Source organism: Bicyclus anynana, chromosome 5 (assembly GCF_947172395.1).
Source record: "Bicyclus anynana chromosome 5, ilBicAnyn1.1, whole genome shotgun sequence".
Classification (NCBI taxonomy): domain Eukaryota; kingdom Metazoa; phylum Arthropoda; class Insecta; order Lepidoptera; family Nymphalidae; genus Bicyclus; species Bicyclus anynana.
Genome location: NC_069087.1, coordinates 1,092,758 through 1,112,894, shown reverse-complemented (window position 1 = coordinate 1,112,894; position 20,137 = coordinate 1,092,758). Strand labels below are relative to the sequence as shown.

Sequence of the window (20,137 nt, the reverse complement as noted above, 5' to 3'; positions counted from 1 at the left end):
AATGTTACATCATAATACGAGCACAGATTTGACTCTGTTTTTTTTTAAAAAGCCTTCAATTTGAAGGCTTTTTATGTCATTCCATTCTCATCTCTCACAGTTCAGAAGTACCAGAGCAACATAAAACAGAGGCATTCACTACGCGAGTGGCGTAGGGCCGCGCTCGCGAATGACGTCACGCGTGCTTGCGTCTCACGCTCGCTGGCGAGCACGTCACGGGCGGACGAATTCTATTTATTACATACCAGCCTACGACCCGCGGTTTCACTCGCGAAGTTCCCATTCCCGTTAGAATACGGGGATAAAATATAGCCCATGACACTCACAAATAATGTGGCTTTCTAGTGGAATAAGACTTTTTAAAATCGATTCTGTAAATCCAGGTAATCATCCATACAACACCACAAACTTTATTTCTTTATGATATTAGTATTTATCTGGCTTTTATGAGTACGTATAGCTTTTATATGTAGTACTAGCGGACCGGGTCAAGCTTCGCTTTGACTAATGTGCGCTTCTTACTCTATCCTACCCTACTGCTGTCATACCTCTACCCTATCTCAACCCTACCCTTACCCTACATCTACCAAATCCCTATCCCCACCCTACCTCTATCCTATCTCTACCCTACCCTACCCTACACTGCTCTACCTTACGCCTACCGTACACTGCTCTACCTTACGCCTACCCTACCCCTATCTTACCCCTATCTATCGATTTTTAGCTCCTGCCTTGAAAACTGCGAAAAGTCCCATATAAAATTTCACCCCCCCCATTATAGGGAAATGGGGGTCAGAAAGTGACAAAAAGTAGCCTATGTCCCACTCTATCCTTTTAACTATCTCCACGTTTTAACGTGAAAGACGGACAAACAAACAGACACTCACACTTTCACATTTATAATATTAAGTATGGATATAAATGTTGAGTGACAATATCAAGTGTGTTTCTAAGATCAAAACTCAAATTATAATAAAACATCGTTTATTAATTTTAAATTGAAGTCCAATATCACACAATATAGATTTCCTTTCTTGAAAAAAAAATCATCCATTCAAAATCAATAGGTAGGTACTTATTGATTTTGAATTGATGATTTTATAATTTTGTGTGTAGTGTGTACTACATCATTAATCATAATTGAATAAGGTACATAAGACTTGGTTTCTAAATAGGACGGAGTAAATTAAAAACCTAACAATCTTATTTTATTTATCAAAATTGTCCGCGTATCTCACAAAATAATTTCGTTATAATCGGGTATTATTTCAATTTTATTCCTTTTAGTCAGTTTATTAAATTACTCATCAAACTATAATAAATTGTCTTACAATATATTACAAGTGAAGCTAATATAAAACGTGTAAAAATACGAGTGATACTGGAAGAACATTTTTCACATACTTAACTTAATTTCTTTAAAAATTGAGCAAAGTTACCAAGTAAATAGGGAAACTACATTGTAATAATCACATCATATGAATAATGATGCAACGAAATATAATTATCTTACTCCCCAGACATCTATCAATCGATCTCACACCACGTCCCGCGCGATCTCACGGAACGCTTAGATTTGCATGCTGAAAGCATTCCCATGCAAATTGTTAAACAAGACAGCATGCCAACGACATGCATGCCGACGTGAGGTGACGCATGCATTCGTTTGATATCGCACTTCTTTGTACGGCATGCAAACTATGCTGAAGCGTACCTATCGTCTTTTTGCATGCAAATTTGCCTGCCTCGTAGTTTCATCTGTGCCGATGGACATTCAGTGCTGGATGTAGGTAGGTCAGATGTACGGATTTTTGACCTGGACTTTAAACGTAATGAATTCTAAACAGCTAAATAACAACTTCGTTTTTTTAATATAATATCCTCCGAAGTAAAGTCCGAAATGGTGAGCCTAAAGTGAAACTGGAAAAGAATGAGAGCTTGTGATTGTGAGACCTAGACCTTCATTTAAACTAATAAAGAAGATTTGTTTGTTTGTTTGCATTGAATAGGCTGTGAAACTACTGAACAGATTTGAAAAATTCTTTTACTGTTTATGCTGCACTATCCCCGAGTTCTATAATAGGCTATATTTTATCCCTACGGGAACGGGAACGTCTGCAAGTTATCCTCAAAATTAACGTTTATAAGTTTAACAGGTAAACCAAATGGTAGTTTTTAAAACTTTGTCAACACACACCTTACTTGGTATTCCACAAGTTTTGTTACTTGTACTCTGTTAAGGTAGGTTTTTTTTTATTCTTTACAAGTTAACCCTTCCTCTCACCTGATGGTAAGTGATAATGCAATCTAAGATGGAAGCGGGCTAACTTGTTAGGATGAAAATCCACACCCCTTTCAGTTTATACACGACATCGTACCGGAACGTACGTCTTTGTCGGTAGGGTGGTAAATAACCACGGCTGAAGCCTCCCACCAGCCAGACCTGGACTAATTAAGAAAATTTCAATCGGTCCAGCCAGGGATTGAACCCAGGACATCCGTCTTGTAAATCCACCGCGCATACCACTGCGCCAAGAAGGTCGTCAAAAAGGTGCGAATGGAATGGGGCTGCCAAGGTTTGACTTAATTACAAATCAAGAAAAATATAAAATTAATCTTCTTACGATTGATTATCTTCATTCATAGTTACAAAGCTGTATTCATTGTTTCAGAATCGATAAGATATTGGTGAGATCCCCGAGCGCGGTCTTGCGAACGCCAAATTTACATATTGAATGCATCCGCATGCAAATTATTGAACAAGATAACATGCCCAGCATGCCGATACTATGCGTAATCCCGTCTGGTGCTACCCTGCCATATTATGGAAAATATTGAATAAGTTCTACCACAGTACTACGCTGTTTACTACTGTGGAATCCGTTCTTGTGCAAGTAATTGCGCAATATCTTGCAAACTTGCCGAAATGATTTCCAAGTTCTTGTTCTACTATTACCTTATATTTTGGGTAATACTGAATGAGTTTCATTGAATTAGATGTTTAATCTTATTGTTATGGTGTCTTAAAAGAAGGTTTTGATCTAAAAGTATATATCCATACAGTATCAGCTGTTTGGCACGGAGACAAAATTAAATCAGCTTAGAAAAAATATAGAATGCTTAAATGAATGGTCAGTGCAATAAAATTAAAGAATACAAAATACCCTACCGGCAAGACGTACTGCCAAGCGATTTAGCGTTCCGGTACGATGCCGTGTAGATACCGAAAGGAGTGTGGATTTTCATCCTCCTCCTAACAAGTTAGCCCGCGTCCACCTTAGATTGCATCATCACTTACCGTCAGATGAGATTGTAGTCAAGGGCAAGTAAAGAAAAATAAATTTAAATTATCGTATCTCTGTCAATTCTTCCATTCACTATAACTTCCGAAGTAAAATAGAAGTTTTTATCCGGTTCGAAACGTGGATAGCCTAGGCTAACATGCAGTTGGACGTGGGCTAATGTTAGTAAAATAGATCCAGCAGAAACGAGAAAAAATAATCTTAATACTGGTAACTAACATGAGCAATTCAACAATAACAATTCAATGTTGTTTAACCCAAAAAGCCACTAAAGGGCGGTATTAACAAATTTTATTTAAAATTGCAACTGTTGAGTTTCTTGCCGGCTATACACAGCATACCGGTAGTAGAGTATTTACAATTGAACTAAGCCGACTTGAAATAAATTAATTTGATTTTTTTTTAATTTAAAACAGCACAAAAATGTGGCCTCTGGAATCCACTAAAATATTATTAAAGTACAGAAATTTTGAGATGCTATGAAATGTGATGAAATCTGGAAAAGCCGTAAAAGTATAAAGTAAACGCAACCGGGACTAGAAATGGTTATTGCGCGGCTGACGTATTCGCCCCGGAGGATATCCTGCAGGATCTCGAGCTTTTTGTACAAGCCAGCAAATATTCACGGGCCCACCATATATTATATTTACTGCATATTGTTAACTACCTCATTATTATTGTGATAGCCCAGTGGATATGACCACCTCCAACTTTTCAGTTGTGTGCATTTTAAGAAATTAAATATCACGAGTCTCAAACGGTGAAGGAATACATCGTGAGAAAACCTGCATGCCAGAGAATTTTCTTAATTCTCTGTGTGTGTAAAGTCTGCCAATTCGCATTGGGCCCGCGTGGTGGACTAAGGCCTGACCCCTCTCATTCGTAAAGGAGACTCGAGCTCAGCAGTGAGCTGAATATGGGTTGATAACGACGACCTCATTATTGCCCATGATGTTAAAAGTGTACATACTCTACTCTCGTGGGGAATTGTTACATTTTTTTTTATTTTTTACAAGTTTGCCCTGGCCTACAAATTTACCTGATGGTAAGTGATGATGCAATCTAAGATGGGAGCGAGCTAACTTGTTAGGAGGAGAATAAAAATCCACACTCCTTTCGGTTTCTACACGACATTGTACCGGAACGGTAAATCGCTTGGCGGTACGTCATTGTCGGTAGGGTGATAGCTAGCCACAGCGTAAGCCTCCCAGCAGCCAGACCTGGACCAATTAAGAAAACCTCAATTGGCACAGCTGCAGAACCCAGGACCTCCGTATTGTTACCGCATCGCGCATACCACTGGGTCACGGAGGCCGTCGTAACCATACTTTTAATTTGAAGAGAATTATACATTTCCAAATAATAATATCAAAGTTTTTGGGTTTATATTATCCACGTCAACAAACTTACCCTGGAATTCGACATTGTGATAACACGACTCATGAATCACAACCGAAGCAGAAAACAGAAAGCTAGCGCAACAATAAAAATATTTGATTCCGGTAAGTATGTCAAATAAAAGTCCCCGGGAGAGTAGTGGTGTAACCCGGGAAACTCGAATCTAGCTACCCGGCAAGGTAATTACATTTTGCAGATTAGATGATAGGGGGAAAATCTACAGGCTTTAAGCAACTAACTTACCAAAGGGCCCGTCTTCGCTCCAAAATGAATCATCCAGTGTATAATCGGCTTCTGTAACAAGGAGACAACCGGCTTAAATGACTTTTTAATATACAGTTCAATACATAACACCAGTTAGTTAAACATCTTAAAGCAAACAAAACAATTATCTAACACGCATAATATTAAAAAGCCATTTAGAGATACCGTCGTCTGACCGCCTAACTCCCATTCAAATGATAAGTAGACAAATCATAAGCTAAATTTGAATATTGTCTTCATTGATGAGTAATACGAAAAGCTCAAGTGCCTTAATTAGCGATATACCTACAATGGATATTAAAATTTTGCTGCTTTCCGCGATATCCCAAAAAATAATACGTGTGGCTGAAACTATCTCAAGTATTTAAATTTTTTCAAAAAAAAAAAAACTAAATAGCCTTCCAAAATAAGCATCTAAACAACAACTAGCAACTGTAAATAGTACTCTTTTACATGATAAGAGTAGTTTTTGATGATACCTACATTGTAAATGATAGAGAAAACGGGAACTGTAATGGCATTCTTTATCATTGCAGTGCGTACAGGAAATTGGGAACCAAAAGGCGAAATTGACTTTGATGTATAGCGGTGCAGATCTATATGATGCCTGGCACTGGCAGTCCTAAAAAAGAACGGTGACGGAGGAACAAGATTAAACATTTCCAGAGCATACTTTTTAAATATCGTGTAAAATGTCGACAGACCAGTTGAGAGCATCCAGGCTGCCTTCGGCGATGCTCTCAACTTTCTAATTTAGCTGCACTTGTGATTGTTATGTTGTTGATGAACCACCAAGCCGGGTGATCGGACTTGAGCTCGGTCTAGGACAAGGATAAGAAGCTTCGGTGAGAAGTACCTAACGCTTCATTTTGTTGGGGATACTGAGATTTTTTGATTTCGGAAATTCCAAAAACACCAGCGATTATATTAGCATTTGTCAGGAATCTCTGATACAATGCAAAGTAGTCTACCTATTAATGGATTGTATACGAGATATATGAGAACCGTAATATGACCTCTGCCTTCGATTCCGGAGAGTGTGGGTTCGAATCTGGTCCGGGGCATGCACCTCCAACTTTTCAGTTGTGTGCATTTTAAGAAATTAAATATTACGTGTCTCAAACGGTGAAGGAGAAACATCGTGAGGTAACTTGCATACCAAAGATTTTTCTTAATTCTCTGCGTGTGTGAAGTCTGCCAATCCGCATTGGGCCAGCGTGAAGGACTATTGACCTAACCCCTCTCGTTTTGAGAGGAGACTCTAACTCAGCAGTGAGCCGAATATGGGTTGATAATGATGGTGATTATACGAGATATATATTGAGTACAAAATGTAATATATTTCAATCTACGATTTGGTTAGCGCACTCGAATACGATTCATAAATCTTCCAAGTGTTGGTGATCTATTAGTTTTCACAATTACTAAGGTCGGGCCGGAAATCCGGCGCTCAGTGCCTGGACACCGGACATGAATTACTCGGACCGAGGACATTGACCGGGAGCTCAAAATTTAATTGTGCTACTCAATTTGCTCTAAACTTATCCCCTAATATAGTTTATACAATTTTTCGTAGGTATTACTACCATGTTATGTTACTCCAGAGCTTATAGAAATGATATCAGAAGTATTTTTCTTGTGTTTATTAATAACTAGCAAACGCCCGCGACTTCGTTCACCCTTAAAACTCTTTAATGCGGCCTTATCGCAAAATACGTTCTTAGCGGATACCTATTGACTATAGACTAACTCCCTGACAAATTTCATCTTTGTACATCAAGCAGTTTTCGAGATTTAGTGACGACCTTTCGCATTTTTTTTATTCTTTACAAGTTAGCCTTTGATTACAATCTCACCTGATGGAAAGTGATGATGCAGTCTAAGATGGAAGCGGGTTAACTTGTTAGGAGAAGGATGAAAATCCACACCCCTTTCGGTTTCTACACGACATCGTACCGGAACGCTTAATCGCTTGGCGGCACGTCATTGTCAGTAGGGTGGTAACTAGCCACGGCCAAAGCCTCCCACCAGCCAGACCTGGACCAATTAAGAAAACCTCAATCGGTCCAGCCGGAATAATATGTATCCCTTCATTCAAATAATATACTTTTCTCACTAAAGAGAACACTAGTAGTGCTATACAATCTGGATACATAATTACATCTACGATAATAATCCTGCTGTATTTTAGTATTCTACATACGTTTATCCTTCAGAGAACAGTGCAACAATATGCAATACAAGTTCCAACATTGTGTACGGCTTAAAAGATTAGGTATTTTGACAAAATCCGCACTCACTCTTGATTCCAGCTTAATTATCCCATTTCCGCGTCGTCCGTTAATTAAAACTAACTGTTGTACACTTCAGTTAATTATAGCCGTAGAACAAGTACTACATAATTCCCCACTTGTTATGAAGTTGGGAACTTCAATTTATGTAATGATCTCAGTGAGACTATAACCGTTGTTTTGTTGCTAAAAATAGTAATATTTGGATTATTGTGAATACTGATGGACACACGTGACTTTGTTTGTGTAGACTTTTTAATAAATATACGTTTGACGGTTTCCGTAGCGCAGTGGTGTGCGCGGTGGACTTTGAAGACGGAGGTTCTGGGTTCGATCCCCAGCTGGGCCGATTGATGTTTTCTTAATTGGTCCAGGTCTGGCTGGTGGGAGGCTACGGTCGGCTAGTTATCATCCTACTGACAACGACGAACCAACAAGTGATTTAGCGTTCCGGTATGTCGTGTAGAAACCGTAACGGGTGTGGATTTTCATCCTACTTCTAACAAGTTAGCCCGTTTCCATCTTAGATTCTATCAACACTTACCATCAGGTGAGATTGTAGTCAAGGGTTAACTTGTAGAGAATAAAAAAACGTACCAAAGATAAAAGAAAAATCTGTGATTGATTGAATCACTATCATTAACCTTATTTAATGTATAGTGCCAGGCCTCCTTTCTATATACCTAGAGAAAAATTGGAACTTAGATCCAGCAAGCTGCTGCGATACGGTTTGATGGGTAATAAATACAGCTTGACTCTACAATGAGTAATCTAAGAATTCAGATGTTAAATTTTAATCGTAACTAATGGATGTGCTCTTCAAGGCACGGGTATATTACATCATGACGTTTACACCAGATTGCTGCTGAAATTAAAAAAAAACTAAATATTTTTAAGCAAGATTGGCTAACCAGTAAACTAAGTTTGTACTATGTGTATCGTCGTCGTTATCGACCCATATTCGGCTCCGTGGTGAGCTCGAGTCTCCTCTCTGAATGGAGGGGTTAGGCCAAATGGTCCACCACACACGCAGAGAAATAAGAAAATTCTCTGATATGCTTCCACACGATGTTTTCCTTCACCGTTTGAGACACGTGATATTTAATTTCTTAAAATGCACACAACTGAAAAGTTGGAGGTGGATGCCCCGGACCGGATTTGAACCCACGCCCTCTGGAATCGGAGGCAGAGGTCATATCCTCTATCACGGTTTTTACTATGTGTATAGATAAGTATATTTATTTAGTTGAAATATATATCAGCCAAGACCAATTAAATGCTTTAATTGGCAATCTTGATTTAAGCATAATTAAACCGTTTCCCGTTTGGCAAGTTAATTATAAAGTAACTGTTTAACATTACAGTTGATTACTGTTTGGGAATGCTACTCGTGTTGTTATGAACTTGTGCACTTCAATTTATGTAACACTCAGTAACAGTTTAGTTGAAATTTACTGTTGTTTCTCATTGTTTACTGTTGTTTACTATTTTACGTTTGTCTTGTATGATTTGTTGTGTCAGCGACTTCAGTTTTTGTTCAATTGTTCCTACATGATATACGGTAACGTGGTGAGGGAGTTTACTGATTTAACTTTATTTACCCGTGTGTTGGCAGTGTATAACGTGATTAAATTGAAAGGTTCTTCTTAGCCTGCGATTGCCAGACTTTTGTCATTGTATAAAACTCCCGCCTCTCTACTTATCTTATCTTATGTTATGTTAAGTTAAGTTAAGTTAAGTTTGACTTTGTAGTTACAACACCCTCACAGGGTTCCATTTGTAATAATTATGACATAATGAATAAATAAATAGTAAATAAATAAATAAATAAAAGCTTGTCTCACTGTCACAATCCAAAGAAACAGTATGACATAACTTGCCTATTAGCTTGGCAACTTCGTTCGTAACACTCCCGATGTTCCGCGCGGGCCGGAGGCGTGTAGCGATGAATGAAAAACCTACGACTGATGCACGTCAGTTCCCCGCACGCATGATTTCACACCCGCGCAGTCTTTCCCTCTGTCGCCCGCATATCATAGGAGTGTTTTCAACGAACTTGCCAAACTATAGTGGCAGTTTTCATACTGTCACGTAAAGTAAACGCGAAATTCTAAGGAACTGAACAGCGCCATCTTGTGGCACTACTGCAGAACTGTTTCAATTCCATATAAATTCGCGTTTACGTTTACGCGACCGTCACACTATTAAAACATTGACAACTCCCACTAGGCACTCTGGTATAGAACAGGAAACTTTTACGTGCTCTCCGTATGGGGTTGTACCTACCAAATTCACCGAATTTCCAAACTTCTGTGGCGCTAACATGCGACCAACGAGATAAGCTCGTGAAGAAAAATAGACAAAATTCAACCAATGACGGCGTAAATACTCCTATCTCTTTCATTGCGTTGACACGAAAAAGGTGGAACAGGGACAACTCCGACGCCATTGGATAGAATTTTGCCTTAATTATATTATTAATTATATATATAGCAATTATATTAATTATATATATAGCATTGACCGGGTCATAGGGAGCCTCTGGATGCCGGCAGCTCGAGACCATAGTATATGAAAGTCCTATGTTCAGCTGATATGGATGTTCATCGGCTGATAATGATAATGAGGATGGTGAAGCTGCCATTGTCATTGAGAATTTTATTGGAACTCGGACCCTGGCTCCAGTAGTATGCCTTTTATAGATGCAAAAAGCACTTCCTAGCCTAAAGACTCAATACATACTTACGTTGGACTACAGAATACATAGTCGGAAAAGTAATTTTCCAATTTTTCTTATAGTGCATACCCTAGTCAAAAACCTTATGCTCGTCACCACCTGGCCCTCATTGAATACGTAGCCGAATTACGATAAGTTAAGAACAAATATGATGATAGCCCAGTGGATATGACCTCTACCTTCGATGCCGGAGAGTGTGTGTTCGAATCCGGTCCGGGGCATGCACCTCCAACTTTTCAGTTGTGTGCATTTTAAGAAATTAAATATCACGTGTCTCAAACGGTGAAAAACATCGTGAGGAAACCTGCATACCAGGGAATTTTCTTAATTCTCTGCGTGTGTGAAGTCTGCCAATCCGCATTAGGCCAGCGTGGTGGATTATTGGCATAACCCCTCTCATTCTGAGAGGAGACTCGAGCTCAGCAGTGAGCCGAATATGGGTTTATAATGAACAACAAATAAATGAAGCAGTTAAATTTTAAATACTCAGGATATCAGACGCCGTACTTTAGTTAGCAAATTAGCTTCTGACTAGCGCCTTGTTTACTCGAAAACACACACCCAAAACTCCCTGAAGCTCTAGTCCGAAACTCAAAATGACTACATAAAATAATTTACCTGTTCGCTCCAATTTTGCGGCGAGCCCCGAGCACGGGCGGCCGAGTCACGGAGATCATTTAATTATTAATTTTAAACGTCGCCGGTGGCGACGACGTAGTAATTTGATTTTTGAACGTAACATGTCACTGATTTTAAAACGTGAAGACTGGACTATTCGATTGTGGGCGGAGTTTCTCGCTTTTAGTTAAGTTTGATGAAATATTTGGCAAATAAATTTAGCATTCGCTATATATAAAAAAAAACCCAATAAAAGGTACAAGTACACTTACTTTTACTTAGTAAGAATATACTTTAAGTATGATTATTCTCTTGAAATTGTATACAGTTAAGTAATGTTTGTTTTTTTTTTAAATATTTGTCACCTCATAACTTCGTCATTTAATAACCAATTTAAAAAATTCTTTTTTGTTTGAAAGAGTATACTTCCAGATTGGTCCCATTTCATTTTTATGAAAATCCGTTCAGTAATGTTGTGTTAAAATGAAAATAACTGACACGCACAACTGAATCTGATAATTCTCATTTTCTTTGAAAGGAGATGTTTCGAGGGTTGTACCTTGACAAGGAAACCAGGATCTGATGGTGGAATCCTGAAGAAATTCATCGAGGGGAACTTTCAAATCGAATGTTTCTTTCATAAGAAAAATATCGTTATTGTTAATTATAAGTATAATTTTGTCAAATCTAAAGTTAGGTTTAGTTAGGCTAGAACATAAAAACTCGGGTGCCCGGGCTGACCGGGCTCTTAGGTCAGTCTTTAGGTAATAACTTAGAAGTAGTTGAAGAACACCTATCACTGAAAATTTAAAACTAAAAAAATCGTAAAAAATTTAACCGACTTCGAAATCAGAAAATAAACAAAACAGCGAAAAATAACATCGTACGTGCTACCTTCTGTTCACTTCGAAGGCGGTGCCAAGCCAGTGACGTATTAATTAAAGCCGTTTCTGAAAGAACTGTCTGAAAAATCGTAAAACATTATGATATAGACAGCTTGAGTTCACACGAATGATATTCTGTTATGAAATTAAGTGATTTGTATCAATAAATTTGTCTAGCATGTCGTCTTAGGATAGGCCATTAGCAACAGAGAATCAAATTACTATCCATACTGTATTTATATTGGTCGGTTTGTTGGCACAATTGTATCAATATTGAACATCGTAACTCGATTTCCGGACGTTAGTGCGCGCTGTCAAGTCCCGTTTGACATCGGTCGACAAAATGGCGTCGGCTTTTGGCGGGAAAATGCAAAAGCAGATTACAGTTTTAGCGCTTTGTATTCTACGGTATACCTTTTTGTTCTTTATTTTCAACGAGAGTATTGCAACTTTTTATTTATTTAAACTTAAAGTGTTACATAAAAAATAATTAATGAAACAAAATTAAAGAATGTATTAAGTACCCAATGAGCAATAGGAAAAAGGATGACAATTTTAATTCTAACTTCAAATATCGTCATTGGACTTTATATTGAGGTGATGTGAGGATTTTATCCTGGGTCGAGCTATGAAATATTGAGCTTCTTTATTCAAATTTGACATACAATTTTGACTTTGAGTTGACACAGATCTAAGGGAAGCAAGTATAAGATATAATTGCACGCTGTACACGGAGTAAATAAAGAAAATTAGGACGTTCAAACGGAGAAAAAAATTCACTGCGCACTCTACATAATCCTCTGGAGGATTGGACCCGAAAATGGTACAATTTCCATCCGAGGTCTACTTAAACCCGTAATTATGTCGCCAGACCGCTCGGAAGGACGGTCGAGTGTAGGGTTGTCAAAAAAAAAGAAATAGGTATTACTTTATGGTCGTTCATCATAAAAATTATCACTACAGCCTCGATGTACGTCATCTGTTGGGAAAATACTTTTATTTATAATTTCAAAACACAACGGCAAACTCGTCTTTGCCATGGTGCTTGGTCGCCATTCCAATTGTATCAAAATCGTTGTGTTTCCAACCTCTATCGTTCGTGTGTTGCTGATATTACGGTACTTTGGTTATTTTTATTTACTTCTCATTGATACCAACCCAAAGATGAATAAAGTCCTCACTATTATCCGCTTCGAAGATAGGAACTCTATACCATCTTAAACTAGAACTGTGACAATATCAGATGACTATAATACAAGAGCTAATGTTTAATGAAATAAAAAATTACCTTAAATAAACTGTCAAACAGTAAAATATTGAACCGACCATTTCCTAAGCTAAATCAACTGGAAATACACCCCAAGTGTATGACACTTCCCCTGCGTCAGTAAGTTCGTTAAAAAAATTATTGGAAATAGAACTTTGAAAGTTCTTTTTTCCCTAATTGGAAAAGTTGGCAGCCCTGTCGCCCGAGCCGGATATGAATTGACAAAAGACATATCGGGTGACGCACCGCGCGACCGTAGTTTTTCCGCTGAGCCAGCGCTGCCAATATTGACGGTGGGATTTTTGTAATAATAAATCCAGCGGGTCTGGTTTCGCATTTTTGTGCAGCTTACCAACCACGGTCTTATTTTCCAATAGCTTTGAAAGAGAACATCGTAGTAGTCGTACGGTGATGTGGAAATAAGATTATAGCAATATTTACGTTGTGGCAAAGAAAATGATTAAATGTATCTCTGTGTGGCGAATGGCAATGGCTGGACATGACTGTATGGCTATACAGATTTTATTTTTATTCAATGACACGTTAACCTTTGACTGCGTTCTCAGTTTTGGGTTATGTGATGATGCAGTCTAAGAAAGCGGTGTGGATTTTCATCTTAGATTGCATTATCACTTACTATCATGTGAGATTGTAGTCAAGGGCCTACGTGTAATATATATTTAAAAAAAAAACAAAGAAAAAAATGTACGTAGGCTTACTTAGAATACGAACAATTTTTTTCCACCTAAAGCTCTGACAATATCAGAACTCGTTAGGCGGTACATTTTTGCCAGTAGTAGCTAACACCCCATGTTGACTTTAAAATGAATAAATGCTTTTATTCACCAAATAAAACAAATAAGTGTTAATCGTGAGGCGAAACCGTATCGAGCTGCGTGTGTTTAAATATTATTGAAAAATTTAGCAATAAACTGAAAATGACACCATCTAATTGCAGACATAATGGTATAACTAGAAATTGACTAAACCGCCCTTGACAGGGACACTGAAGGCGTTAATGAGTGGAACCGAGCCGACTACTGAACCCTAATTACCAGTGGTCCCGCAGGCGTCCATAACAATTAGTCAAAGTTTTCTAACCCCGCTGATATGAACGGCCTCATCGGCTCGGATTACGCCATTGTTGTTTCATCCCTTTGTGAAAACAAAAAAAGGGGCAATTCATTAATGGCTCTGTTTTTATCGGACCCCTTGGGATATCGGGAATTGAGATTTTTTTTCACGGAACGCCCTAATTACAAATTTTTTAAAGTTCCGTTTTTTCATGTTGATTGTAGAGTAGGAGCCCGTGGCGGATAATGGGAGTTATGTTGATACTTCTACGTCATTAAGAGAAAGTTTAAAATTATTCATATCATCTTGATCTTACGTTATCAAAACTAATTTTATAAAGAGGTAAGTAAATTTCTGTTTGTTTGTTCGTTAAGATTTAATTAAAAAAACTACTCAGTTGATTAAATAACGCTCACCAGTAGAAAGCTACTTCATCACGGAGTAACAGCTATATTTAGAACTACGAACTATGTATGTGAAAATACGGAAGCTGCTTAATAAAGCAATATAGTAAATTAAAAAAAAACTACATAACGATCGCAACAAAAATACAGTCGATATATTGATGGCGAATAATATGAAAACAGCGCTTAATTGGGATATCACGTGATCGCAAATGTTGATTCAGTTTAATTTGAAAGACCAAGATTGTATGTTGTTTTTATTGAATAATGCGTTTTTATATTGTGTAACAATATTAATGTTTGTAACAAACATTTTTGTGTAAGAAAACTACATTGCATTTATCCGTACATTCATCTCCCAGAGCTCGCAAGCGTTAGGCTCTTAGAGTATCACGGATCTATTACAGGGCGAAAAATTTCGAGGCTACGCTATCGTTTGAATTCTTTTTCTTTTTTTGTTCTGCGTTATCTTTCATGGGATTTTTTGTTTTGTGAAACAGCTGGTTTGTTGTTTCCAATTATTCATTGCTATTCATTTTATATTTTGATCTTTGCTCTTCGCTGAGTTGGCCATTTGCTAATTGAACTAAATTGAATCTAATGGATTAAAAATGTATACGGATGGATACTGCTGTAAAATGTTCTGATTATCGAGCTTTGCTTATGTTTTGTTTTTGTTAAATCTTATCTACACTAATATTATAAAAAGGTAAAAGTGGTGTCGTAGGGAGTAATCTCTGGATCTACTGAACCGATTTTAAAAATTCTTGCACCTCACGATGTTATATGTGAGTATCATATATCTTCGTTTTCTCACAGGAACGAAAACTATGCGGGTGAAACTGAGGGACATCGGCTAGTTAATCACAACTGCCTTGTCGGTCTGTAGTTACCCTATCAGCCTATGTGGCTTTGGTCTTGGGTTCGAGTCTTATGGGGCTATGAGGTTTTTTTTCAGTCAAATTCTCAGCCCAGAATTGGATGTGTTACATTCCTAGTTGCATACATGTTAAGCCGTTGATTAGCATTAACAATTGATAGTGGTCGTAAAAGAACATTAAGAATTTTTCTATTCGAACCAATAATGTTTGAAATAGGCGCTTTCAACCAAACAAATATAGGACAGAAGACATAAATACATTAGCTATTCGGGATGAGTCACTCGCACTAGATATCGTAATGCTAGCATTGTGGTGTAATCCCTTGTTAACATACCCTTATCAAGCGTAATGACGTCACGTGTCACACACAGCGCGCCACAGGACCCCGACCCGGAGTGTAACACAAGAAATGTTATTTAATGTTACTTACGTAAAATGAGACGTCTCCGCACGCACTATTTACTATATCTGGTTTAACGGAATATTGTGGAGTAGCTTTTGGCTTGATAAGTTACACCTGCGATTTGCTTGTGTTGGTAATGTTGACTTATTTCGTAACGAATGGAAAAGATTGACATATTTTTCCGACCCCACTTAAGTGGGATAAGGGTAAGGAGATGATGATGATGATGTTGACTTATTTCGTGTTTTCAGAGAAAAGTTGTATCAACACATCATCATCAAGATGGACGTCCACGTCAAAGGTCTTTTGTAAAGACTTCCTACTTAATATTATATACGCGAAAGTTGAGCCGTGATAGCCCAGTGGAAATGTCCTCTGCCTCCGATTCCGGTGGGTGTGGGTTCGAATCCGGTCCCAGTCACAACCCAGCAACCCAATCCAATGAATCTTATGATCCATAGCTTACATGTACCATAGACTACATGTACATATAAATATCTTTATTTTTTATTTTTTTTATTTTTATCAATAGAACATTTTGTCTATACTTCACACCCATAGATTCACATAAACGAAGTCTTCGGCCTAAGGAAGCCATTGATAAAAACAAACATACTCATAATTGATGCGCCCTACATCATTAACTTAATGTGGTTACCGGCAAATATTTTAGGAGGAAAATATTACCTCTTGTACCGCCCAAGCAATTATGTACCCTATGCGGTTGTATTAAAAGTCACATTTAATTACTCGTTACATTTACGGCAGTCGTTATCTTTAGAAATAGTCCTGTATCAAACTAGGGGAATTTCATCGATCGTAGAGAGTTTTACATGACACTTGCATTGGCTTGATTTTTCTTTTTAAAAGAATACCTATTGGTCATGACGTCATTCGTCGTTATCAACCCATATTCGGCTCACTGCTGAGCTCGAGTCTCCTCTCAGAATGAGAGGGGTAAGGCCAAATGCGGATTGGCAGACTTCACACACGTAGAGAATTAAGAAAAATCTCTGGTGTGCAGGTTTGCCTCACGATGTTTTCCTTCACCGTTTAAGACACGTGATATTTGACGTCATTAATTTAGCCAATCTTTCTCCAATTAAAGAAAATATTTAGAAGTAGGTACAATATAGGAATAGCCCAAAACACGTCATGCTTAGAGAATCCATGGACCTTTTGGATTTAAGTCATATAACTATTGGAGCTATTCAGTCGCATTAATATTATGAGGCAATTTCATTTAGATAAACTAAACTTTGAGTAAATTACTGTCTGATTTCGACAACTAAACGAACTGATGTCTTTTTAAATAGTAATAATTGACGAACCACGCTGAAGGCCTATCTGATGGAAAGTGGTAAACCATGGTAAAATAGAACAATACTTCACAAGACAATGCAAGGAAAATGTTCTACAAAGTGCCATTACCCTGAACAAACTGATAGACAGACAAATATTTAATAAAATCGTGTTTAACTATATGCACTTGAAAATACACAGTTATTTAAAAATCACAGACAGACATTTATTTATATGTACATTCCGAATGTATGGCTGCATAAACAAATTAAAAACTACCTTCTGTTTAGCTACACTGTGGCATCTACGGTGATCCAATCACCGTAGATGCCACAGTGTAGCTAGTTAGTTAAAAAACAGCGCCTCCTACTGCCACTGATAGCTCTACGTAATTAGGCTAATTGAACGCAGTAATTATAATTTCCGTCCGTCAGATTGAAACGGGGCTAAAGTGTTTTTGTTCATTAAGCTCCGAGGACAAAAATTAAGTGGAGCATTCCTTTTTTGTAGCCAGTACAAAAAGTAAGTTCTCGATTCAACTCGTCTAAAGCGAGCCATGGAAGGGAAATGTTTACGTGTAAATTTTTATGCACCGAGCTAGTTTGAATGTTTCGTTTTGCAATTAAATAACATGCATGTATGATACAAACTTTGATGACTTTTCTGGCACAGTTGGTAGTGCTGTGTTTCTAAGCAGAGAGGTTTTGGTGTCGATTCCCAGCTTTTTAGCAGCTGGGAGTTGAGAAATTGGTGGCATTACAACCTGTTTCTCTGAGAACATGTAAACCCGCTCCTGGTTATTACTATCTAAGCAAATAAAGTGAATGCCTACAATGGTCCTCTGTCACGTCTCTAAACCATCTGTCTACAACGCATCCTCAGTTATTTTGGACATATCTCACGCCGTGGTAACGACAACTTGGAAAAAAATATTGTGGTAGGTACTGTGGAAGGCAAACGGCCACGAGGTAGATCTCCAACCCGTTTGTCGGATCTTCTCAAGGAATCGATCCACAGTCATGAGGCACTGACTAAAGAGACAGAGAGTGGTTCTACATTATATATTTATTTAATTTAATATGAACCCTTACACTGTATTACCTATATCTATACTAATATTATAAAGAGGTAAAGTTGGTGGTATTGTAGGGGTAATCTAATCCCTGGATCTACTGAACCGACTTTAAAAGTTGTTTTACCACTATTTTACTTTTTTAGCCACATTATTTATGAGTTATATACGCTATATTTTATCTCTGTATTCTCATGGGAATGGGAACTACGCGGGGCGTCGGCTGGAAAGGAATATTTTAGAATTATTTTAGAATTTAAAGTATCGTGAGTGTTATTCATATATAGCATAATTGATTATGAAACACGGCTAAAACTCACGTAATATTACGTCGGAGTATGCCCGTGAACGTGCCCGGGGTGTACAAGATTCCGTGTGACTGTGGTAGATCATACATCGGTGAGACTCGCCGTAACATCACCACAAGGGTAAAAGAACACATACGGAGCATGAAGAATGTGGACACGAACGGTTCAGCAATAGCCGAGCATGTTCTAGCTTCGGGTACGACTCATTATATCCGTTTCGATAAGGCTTCTGTATTGTCAAGGGAAAAGTTTCTAGTACCTCGTAAGATACGTGAAGCGATAGAAATTAGTCGTCACCCGATTTTAATCGGGATCATGGATGGTTGCTGCCCACAGCGTGGAAACCGCTATTTCTTTCATTGTCACATACAACAAACTTGGAACAAGATAGCATTAGTTCGGTTTGCTTACAAGAAGACGAGTCTAATGAAGATGACATTAATGAACCGTCGGAGAGTGTAACGGAACCTTCACTCCCCACCACTCAACCCCTCTCCGCGCGCGCAATGCGAGCAGCAGCGCGTCGCGCAGCCGCTTCGCAGTTTGGATCGTGCCGCGATGCAAAAACCAGCTCATGACTAAGGGCCCCGTATGGGTTCGAAACTAGTCGAGCATACTCCGACGTAATATCACGTGAGTTTTAGCCGTGTTTCATAATCAATTAATATAATTATTATACACTTTCATAAAGTCATCAAGTTGGATACAGAAAAATACAAATAAATAAACAAATTTGCTTTATTTATTTGTGTTTTTCTGTAGCTATACATCTAACCAAAAACCTGTGAATAAGTAGGTTTAAATCCGGCCCGAGGCATGCTCTAACTTTTCAGTTACGTGCGTTTTAAGAAATTAAATATCACGTGTCTCAAACGGTGAAGGAAAATCCAAGTGAGGAAACCTACACACTTGAGAATTTTTTAAATTCACTACGTATGTGAAGTCTGCCAATCCGCATTGGGCCAGCTTGGTGGACTATTAGCCTAACATCTCTCATTCTGAGAGGAGACTCGAGATCAGCAGTGAGCCGAATATGGGTTTATAATGCAATGCATCCAGCACGCGAACTCGCGTGCTATTTGTTTGTCTATACAATGATGATTGTCATTGTATAGACAAAAACTTTGCTAATTGCAGTTTTGCGGAAAAGTGATCTCGTTAGTATATATTTTAATAACGAAAATACACAAACAAGTGGTAAGTGAAACAAAAAACAAAGTTATTTAGACAACAAAACTTAACGGAGCAAGCGGATCTAGGTGAAAATTCATTATTACTTGAATTAGTAGTTAAAACTTCGCAGGTAATGGAAAGAATATGTTCTACTAAAGGCTACCTTGCCACAGGCCCCCAACTCAAAAGGATCGCAAGACTATGTCGTGAGCTCAGAAGTAATCAAAAATTTAAAAAATGTAAAATGTAAGAAAGAGAGATTTTCCACTAAAGGAGATCGACCGTTTTTGGCCCGGGAGATAAAAAAAATTAAGGGGTAGGGTAGGAGTAGTGTAAGGTAGGGATTGGGAAGAAGTGCACATAAGTCAAAGCGAAGCTTGACCGGGTCCGCTAGTAATTTAATAAATTACATTATTGCCGCGGTTCAATCATCAAATCTGGGCCAATTCACTAACTTTGACGTTGTTAGTTGACATATACAAAAATGAGATTCTATGTAACAAATGTCATCCGATGCCTACTTTGACTACTGACTTTGTGGATATCATACAGTAGGTAGATGACATTTCTCAGTTGATTTGATGTTTGATCTAATAGGTTGTTAATAAAGACTAGCTATTCGATGTCATACCACCTTCGCCTTTTTACCATCGCACCGTAAGACATCGGATGGGTTTTCATCCCTATGTTGTAGATGTCCCTAGGACCCGTACAAAACGCTTTGCGTCTTCTTTTCTCATACGCACGGCTAAGGTTTGG

The 20,137-nt window shown here is 38.1% G+C and overlaps 1 protein-coding gene across 9 annotated transcripts in view; it reads right to left on the bottom strand.

The window, feature by feature from the left end:
* The window catches only part of LOC112042945 (disintegrin and metalloproteinase domain-containing protein 22), a 422,343-nt gene that overhangs the window by 261,717 nt on the left and 140,489 nt on the right, over positions 1–20,137 (bottom strand). For all 9 annotated transcript variants that reach the window (XM_052881807.1, XM_052881814.1, XM_052881811.1 and 6 more), the window contains exon 2: positions 4,944–4,994. In XM_052881807.1, coding sequence (XP_052737767.1) covers positions 4,944–4,994 — 51 coding nt within the window. The remainder of the gene's footprint in view (positions 1–4,943; positions 4,995–20,137) is intronic.